General features: G+C 39.8%; 1 protein-coding gene across 1 annotated transcript; it reads right to left on the reverse strand.

Annotated features, from left to right (window-relative positions):
* Positions 1-3,073: 3,073 nt before the first annotated feature.
* On the reverse strand, positions 3,074-8,348 carry LOC139470679 (uncharacterized). The gene is made up of 9 exons (XM_071252921.1): positions 8,310-8,348; positions 7,728-7,826; positions 7,121-7,165; positions 6,656-6,705; positions 5,397-5,574; positions 4,249-4,287; positions 3,867-3,956; positions 3,681-3,752; positions 3,074-3,315 (listed from the first exon to the last, which is right to left on the reverse strand). The coding sequence occupies exons 1-9, from the start codon at positions 8,311-8,313 to the stop codon at positions 3,074-3,076; spliced, it is 819 nt and encodes a 272-aa protein (XP_071109022.1). The 5' UTR covers positions 8,314-8,348.
* Positions 8,349-9,270: the final 922 nt, after the last annotated feature.

Consider the following 9,270-nt stretch of genomic DNA (forward strand, 5'->3'; position numbering starts at 1 on the left):
GCATTTGGCTTTATTTGTAAGGAAAAAAAGACCCCACTGCCAAGACTGTGAAAAACCACAATAAAAAGTCCCTAAACCATTAATGGAACATAATCAGCACTGCAGCAGATTTGAATGTTCTTGACAAATAGACTGTGTTACAGAAAAATGACATGTGTACCATCAGATCTGTACATAGCACGGTTTTCACCCGCAACGCGAACCCTTCTGTCTGAAGGGAACCCTGGGGTTTAAAAACCTGGAAACACAGGTCTCTTCCATTCTACGAAAAAAACGCTTTTATCAACATACAGCTAACCTGCGAGTATGATGTATGTTTGTAAACTGAAACGCAGCGAAAAGGAAGAGAAGTATACAGTCAATGGATGTCTCTCTTTGAATCAATAGATCATAGACATAAAACCCGCCCTTATCAAATAAAAACATAATCTGATACAGATGGCCATTTGTAAACTCATGTGTCAATTATATAAGATACTGAAATTTGAGGGACGTACAGTAGGACTTTAAGCCATTAGCTGACTGCCTGACTATGGCTTTACGCCGCTTTTAGCAATATTCCAGCAATATCACGGCGGGGGGACACCAGAAATGGGCTTCACACATTGTACCCATGTCGGGAATCGAACCCGGGGCTTCGGCGCGACGAGCGAACGCTTTAACCACTAGGCTACCAGACCGCCCTTGAGCCATTAGACCGCAACCATGTCGTTCGTAGTTTGTCGAAGTATCATCTATGTTTTTAACGATATTTTCGCATTTGGCTTTATTTGTAAGGAAAAAAAGACCCCACTGCCAAGACTGTGAAAAAAACACAATAAAAAATCCCTAAACCATTAATGGAACATAAACAGCACTGTTGCAGATTTGAATGTTCATGACAAATAGACTGTGTTACAGAAAAATGACATGTGTACCATCAGATCTGTACAGAGTACAATTTTAACCCGCAACGCGAACCCTTCTCCCTGAAGTGAGTGAGTTTGGTTTAACGCCGCTGTTAACAGTATTCCAGTTATATCACGGCGTGTCAGCTTAATGTGGGAGGAAAGCCCGCAGTGATGCAGGTCTCAGACGTTTACCACTTCGGTGAAACCCACGACCACGGGTATGGTGCTGACAAACCTAGAAACATAATCGGGGTTAACCGGGATGAGATCCCACAATCATAGGTTTCTGGCGTTTCCAAGGGACGCAACTCTGCACTAGCGAATCGCGGCGCCTTAGACAACTTGGCCACCCGTTTGTTTGAAGGGAACGCTAGGGTTAAAAAACCTGGAAACACAAGACAAGCTTTGAATGCGTTTGTCTCTTCCATTTTACGAAAAACCTGCCAGTGTAATGTATGTTTGTAAACTGAAACGCAGCGAAAAGGAAGAGAAGTGTACATTCAATGAATGTCTCTCTTTGAATAATTTATCCCAGACATAAAATTTGTTTGATTCCTAATTTTCCAAATGAAGGCAGGCACCCCGTTCGCGTAAGTGTCCATCGTTTCATTAAGGCGAGTGAAGGTAACTTAGAATATTACATTTAACAATGGGGCGCAACATGTGAAGTATTAGTTCGTTGGAATAACCATTTGTTCTTTTTATTGGTGACCGCCTCCGTGGTCTAGTGGTAGGGCGTCCGCCCGGAGATCGGAAGGTACGGCGTTCGATTCCCGGCTGCGTCATACTAAAAGACGTTGATAAATGGTACTTGTTGTTACCCTGTCTTGCACTCGACATAAAGGGGCTAAAACAAGGACTAGTCGGCTCGGAGTCAGTAATCTGTGTGTGAGTTGGGTATTCATGTTAAAACTGCGGCATGATATCTCAGTGGGCTAGCTCTATTAATCGGCATCAGTCCGGACTACTACAAGCAGCCACACACACACACGCACGCACGCACACACACACACACGTGCATGCACCTCGCTATATAAGTGCGATAATCTTGGACGCGACGTTGAACCCCATTATACCTCACCTGACCTCACCGCTTTTAAAAAAATTGGTGGCAAAGAGAGAGAAAATGACGATGGGAACCATCAGAATTAGCCTTGAAGGGAACATGCCAAATGTAAAGATTCTAAGTACATGACCACCTAAGTATATAAACGCTAAAGGCGGCAATAAAATACATTATTTCATGGAAGCTAGTTGTGTAGAATAACATAGACTAACACTTAATCTATAAAACATTCCTTTAAACTAACTGTACTGCTTCAAAATAACCTTTCCTCTTCTGCTATGATCATAAGGAAAGTAGACTTGGTTTAGATTGATCTAGACTTACTTTTAGTAAGACGCTTATAGTGTATCATGCTCATTTTCTGATACATATACATGCTGTATGACACGAGCGTTAAAATGTAAAACATCCTCTTTCGAGATAGGGGAATGTGAGTGACTTATGTTATATGTCCATTGACATTTATGTTAACCTGTTTCAAAAATGCAATGATTTTAAAATTTGCACAGACATAAATAAGACTATCTCACATGATTATCCTTCCAATAATGGAAAATAATATTATTCCTTTTCATGGTATAGGTAACCTCAAATGATTTTCCTTAAGACACCAGATGATTCGTACTTCAGATTTGTTTGGATGGTTTCATATTTCATCACATGCATATACACATGTAGAATGTAGCGTTAAGCCTTTAACTGTTCATATCACATATGTTGATGGCTGAGTATACCGAGGGAACATCATATTATCAGTTTAAATTCCTTTACACGTTCGCGTAATCAAAAATATTGACAGAATTGAGGATAGTGGTGGCTTCTGAATAAAATATGCTTTGAAGAATTCAAGAATCTGATACTCAGAAGTACATAATTATGTTAATATGTAACCCTGTGAAGGTTTATACACATGACGATATTACTAATTATCCAAGCTAATTGTTGAGTTGAAGCAACATATTGCAGTATTACATACAGTAGGTGTAATATGACTTAATATGTGACGTCAGAAATGGATAACGTTGTAACCGGTTATATGATATCATTATTGCTGAGTGTGATATTAAAAAAAATATCATAATCAAAAATGAATAATGTCTGAGGGCGGCGTCAGCCCCTACTTATGTACTACCGTGAACCTAGAAACAAACACTGCCAGAACAAGCACCCCAAACTTGATGAGTGGTCCACTTGATGCAAGTCCTGTCATACACCCCAGGACAAACAGGGGCAGGATGATGTACAGCAGAAGGATTCCTGCAGCCTGCTGCAAGAGATGTTCAAAGTCATCTTTGTAGAAGATGAATGTCCTCTTCAGTTCGTTTCTGATGTTCTTGTTGACATCGTTTGGGTCTTCATCTAGGATACGAAGTATAGAATACATCGTTTAGTGCCGCCAACTATGATTGATAAATACAAATATAACCAAGTTTGATATATGTTGTTCCTAGGAGGAATATTACTTCCGATAACGCAATCTTCGGACATACATGTGCAAAATGCTTCATAATAATGGTGTGGTACTAAAAGATATTAACATGTGTTCTCATAATCCAAGCATTGTAAAAAAAGTTTAACTTTATGAAGGTCGTAGACGTTAACCGAGTTGGTGCAACTTCCAAGATGTGCATATATGCTATATAAAGGACAACCTACAAGTGTACATCTTGCCTATTGCTATCGTTATCATATATGTTGATTAATATCAATTGTACAGAACATACCAGCGTGTATGTCCTTATCTGAACTTTTTGCTGCTTCTGTTGGTCTGGTGAAGTTGTTGACAATGACATTGCCTATTGAAAAAAACAGAAAGAGACAGTAAACCAGTGTGTGAACCTGGGCTGCTGAATCACAATAATTTATTCGTGCTACTTTCACGTAAAATTCTCGTTAATGCTGGAACTTACCTTGATGGGCTGGGCCACTGGTAAGACCTGCAGTGTATGATGTATCCACTGCTCCCCCAGATACTCCTGTCACATTTATTTGTCCTGGATCTGGTTGAGAGAATTAGGAAAGGCTATTGCAAAAAGGGGTATTCACATCCAGATTCCATTGGAAACACCATCAAAGTGTGCATATAGATAACATCAATAGTCTAGCGTTTGGGTGTTTTGTTTTTAGTTCGACGGTTCTATTTATCTTAATGCAAGCTGAGTAGCCAATACACCTGATGTTTGTAACACCCGAACAAAGCAGACCAACACAGGGTGTCAGATTATAAAGGTATATGTAATAATTTGTTTTTAACTATTTTCTATTGATTGTTTCTAACAGTCTCATGCTCACCTGATTCCCATCGTCTTGTCGGACCAGCTACAGGTGGATCTGTACAACATGTATAAGGTTAACATCAATTACTGAGATTTTATCAAAACGGCTCTATTGACAAAACACCGGTTAGATTTTAAAGTATATCAACCATGTATACTATTCTAAACAGTTAGGAATATATTGGTCACTGTTCCTGAACTTCCATTGTTTTGCTTATTCTGTTTGAAATAAATCGTGTGTTATTGCCGAGAATAAGACATATACATAAGAGCCATTAAAAAAGCTTAAATCATTCATACAACAAGACTAGCATTAATTAATGTACATTTACATATAATATATGTAAGTGTATGCTCAAGCTTGTAAATATTATATTTCCCACTATTGTTTTTTATACTTGTGAAGACGTGATTAACAAGCTTTTTCAAGTAAGTATATGTATACATGTCATCCACATGCTGTTTGTAGATGGATCATTATCAAAATTTGTACTCCTTTTGGTCCTGTTGAATAAACAAAAATAAAACTTGAAAATTCAAACTTTTAGCGATTTAACAAGAAACATCTAAACCAAACAAACAGTTGGGTGAATTATGCCAACACAAAGAAACATAATTTGGAAATATTTCAAATAAACTTGAGAATCAGTGGAAATCTATTGTCCTTGTTGTTGCCGTTATAGATACCGATCTTTTGTGGAAATGAAAAATATATACAATATTTCCTTCGGTGTATTATTGTAAAACTAATATTTTACCTCTGTCTAGAAAAGAAAAGGAATCTCACTTTAATATCACCACGTTTAAAACCTGGATTATCACTCTTTCAACAATTTCAGACCATATACCACTCCACAACAAGATGTCAAAGCACTAACAAGGCAAATGTTCGATGATATATGTTAATTTGGTTCCCCAGTGAAATATTAGGGATGAAAGTTCAGGGCTATCTCAAACTTTATGAAAGATAGAGATTACTGACATAAAAAGGGTACATATTTTGATAATGACCCAGATTATGACATCATGATTATCACAGTAATTTTGGCATGATTTGTATATCTTTATATCATAAGGACAAACAATTACGATAAAAGCCATCAATGACACCTAGTAACACAGTTCCATATAATGTAGAATAATACCATAGACCTGTTTTCTTACCGGTCTGTCGCATGTCAGGGACGCTTTGGCTGCATGCGTGGTGTTGAAAGTGTGAATGGCAACTACATGACCCCGTTCTGTTCGCGCGGGGGTCATCATCATGGCCAGACAGCCACCCAGCTGAATGGGCTCGTTGACGGGTCGGGGGGTCGGTTAATGCCTCACAGTCAACAGAAGGCTGTTAAAATGAACATGACTTATGTAAACGCTCCACGATAATAAGGTGAGGTGAGGTGAAATTGGGTTTAACGTCGCTTCCAAGATTATTGCACTTATAGAGCGACGTGCATACGCGCGTGTGTGTGTGTGTGTGTGTGCGTGCGCGTGCGTGCGTGCGTGCGTGTGTGTGCGCGCGCGTGCGTGCGTGCGTGCGTGTGTGTGTGTGTGTGTGTGTGTGTGTGTGTGTGGCTGCTTGTACTAGTCCGGACTGAAGCCGATTTATAGTGCTAGCCCACTGAGATTCCATGCCGCAGTGTAACATGAACACCCCACTCAGACACAGTATACTGACTCCGAGCCGACCAGTCCTTGTTTTAGCCCCTTAATGCCGAGCGCCAGACAGGGTAACAACAAGTACCATCTTTTAACGTCTTTTGGTATGACGCTACCCAATAATAAAAGACAGTAAAGACAGTAAAGAAATGCATCATTTTTGAGGGGTCATAAACATGTTTATAAGACTTAGTGATAAACATACTTAAAACGCGTGGTATTTTCAACTTCAAAGAGTGCAGTTCAGTTGCAGCTGGAATAAACCACTTTGACTGTTACTTGTTATGTATTGGACGTGCCAGGGTTGAACCACTGGTTGCGTTCAGGCATACGTTTTGGGTACCTTTAACCATCACCTGCAATCTTTTCATTGTTTTTAATAGTCGTTTTCTTAGTAGAAACACCCAATCAGCGTCACATAGGCATAAACAATATGTTAATCACATTGTCGACGCACTCAGACCTACATATTGGAATATGTTCCAGTTTGACACCCTACATACATGCACAAGAATGAGTGTTGATCAAATGACCACAAAAGAAGTTCACATTAAATACATATTTTATCGTAATGTACTATTATACACGATTTGGGTATATACGCTATTCAAAGTCTGGCTACTTGTTTGTGTTACATGGCTAATTTAAGAACGGGATGGTTCGAGAAACCTGATATATTCCTACATTCACTTTTATATATTTAAATGAATACACGTTATTGCTTACCATAAGAAATAATTGTGAGCGTGTGTGAGCGTAGTACTTACAGACAAGAGGTCACTGTCATCAATTGGTTCGCAGGATAGTGTCTGTTCAGCTGTTGGATAGAATTTAAGACAGGAATAAAAGCTGTCATTTATCTGTGTACGATGCAGTGGTGTGACTAATGATAATGCAATGGTATAAAGTTAGACAATTTTACATGTAATAAAAGTATGTATTTCCTCAACTCGGTAAATATTCAGATTATATAAGTATGTTCGAGTTGTATAACAATCTCCGATAATATATCTGATACGTGAAGGTTAAACTCAGATACAGGTGTAGGGTGTTTCACAAATTATCGATAGTATTGAGAAACATCTGAGAAACATCTGAGAAGGAACCTGCCGGTGATGACATCACTGTCAATTATATGATGAAACGCAACCAACGATCACTTCGGAATTAAGTCAGATGGCCAAAACATGTTCGTGTATGAGTAAAATTGCACTTTTCTTAAGAAGAAGTACCTTTAACTTCGTTCTGTGTCCGATTTTGACGATCGAGTTTCCTTTCTGGAACAATCAAAATGATTTTATCAGGTGAGGTGAGGTGAGGTGAGGTGAGGTGAGGTGAGGTGAGGTGAGGTGAGGTGAGGTAAATGAAATGGGGTTGAACGTCGTGTTCAATATTATTGCGCTTATACAGCGACGTGCATGCATGTATGTGTGTGGCTTTTTGCATTGTACTTATCCGGACTTATAATGCCGGTTTTATAGTGCTGGCCCACTGTGATACCATGTTTAACATGGACACCCCACTCAGACACAGTATACTGACCCCCTTAATGCCGAACTCCAGGCAGGGTAACATCAAATACCATGCTTTTACGTCTTTTGGTATGACGCGACTATGGGTTCGAACCACCTAGCTTCCGGTCTCAGGGGAGACGCCATATCACTACACCATGGAGGCATTGCCTAGAAACTATTACAGCTTTTTACAATGAACTTCATATATATGCTAATATAATTTATATTTCTCACAAAAGGTAAACAGAAGAAATTAACTATGAGGCTAATATGACATTATGCGAAATAGTATTGCTAATCATATGACTAGCAGACTATGACCTACTCTGTTTTCGTGTCAACTGCGTCTGATCAGGGCACTCCGTCTGGCCTTGTTTAGCCCCTTTGCGCCGTGAGAGCTTTCTTGTGAGTTTTGCTAAATGACCTGCAGGGTATACATGGATTATGTGTTACTTATACTATTTCAGCATTTGGAATTTCAATGGTAATCCAGGGGCGATCGGGTAGCCTAGTGGTTAAAGCGTTCGCTCGTCACGCCGAAGACCCGGGTTCGATTCCCGACATGGGTGAAGCCCATTTCTGGTGTCCCCCGCAGTGATATTGCTGGAATAATGCTAAAAGCGGCGTAAAATCAAACTCACTCACTCACTCACTCACTCACTCACTCACTCACTCAATGGTAATCCACTCCAATTCGGCAGCATTGAAACGTATTGAAGGAAGTCTGTCAGATGCATGCGTACTATTAACAATAATAATCAAGATGGTGGATATAAAAGGTGAGATAAAAATAATACACGAGACTAGATCCGTCACCAGGGGCCAAAGTCAACCTGATATGACTCTAGATACTCGTTTTTTTTCTAGTCACTACCAAGTATAAAAGGATTCAAACTGATGTACTCACCCATTTCATTTCACATGTTGAACAATATCGTATTTCAGCACATTCTGTAAGAAAAAATAGGACACATTCAAGAAAGAATCTATCAATTTTACCGTGTTATTATATATGTATGAATTCTGTCCTAATGCGTTGGCCAGTTATGGGAGTGTCTGTGGTGTGTTCTGACGTTGACGTACTCGTCGATCGAGTTCATCCCAGAGGAGGTCGATTGGGTTGAGATCTGGAGATCTCGACGGCCAGGTCAAGTCGTTGATGTTGGCATTATGAAGGTAGTCTACCGTGACGGTGGAGCGTTGTCCTGTTGAAACAGCTCCCTCTGGCGGTCAATGATTGGATGAAGGTGAAGTTGAAGAATTTGATTCATGATTCATGTAGGGATTTGCTGTCAAATTTCGCTGAACCACAACCAAGTCAGATCTCGTGGTGAAGGATATGACCCCCACGCCATGACAATTCCGCCACCGAATTTGCCGAATTCAAGTACACAATGTGGGGCAAAACGATCATTTCGACGACGATAAACACGTTGTCTTCCATCTAGCCGGTGAAGAAGAAATCGTGATTCATCGATAAAAACAACACTCGTCTCCAGTTTCTCAAATTCCAAGGCTGTAAGGTATGGCACCAACGCAAGCGTCGCTGTCGATGGATCTGTTGCAAAACAAGGACGATAACTAGTCTTCTGGGTTGGATTGCAGCCGTGAAACAGAAGACTGCGATTCCCCTCTTTGAATACGTCCTATGGCGATGTTCCGACCGTAGCCACTACCACGAGTTACGAATGCCATAACGTGCACGTGCATTTGGCTTCACTATTTTTTTACTCCATGACATTTTTTAATAAGTGTGAAAACAATGCAGTTTAAGACATTGCAAATCGACAATGACGCACCGTTTGTCAAATATCAGACCATCAACATATTCCAATAACACAAATCCAATTTATATACCGGATTTGTTG

The sequence above is a fragment of the Haliotis cracherodii genome, unplaced genomic scaffold (genome assembly GCF_022045235.1).
Source record: "Haliotis cracherodii isolate W230 unplaced genomic scaffold, xgHalCrac1.p SCAF_21, whole genome shotgun sequence".
Lineage (NCBI taxonomy): Eukaryota > Metazoa > Mollusca > Gastropoda > Lepetellida > Haliotidae > Haliotis > Haliotis cracherodii.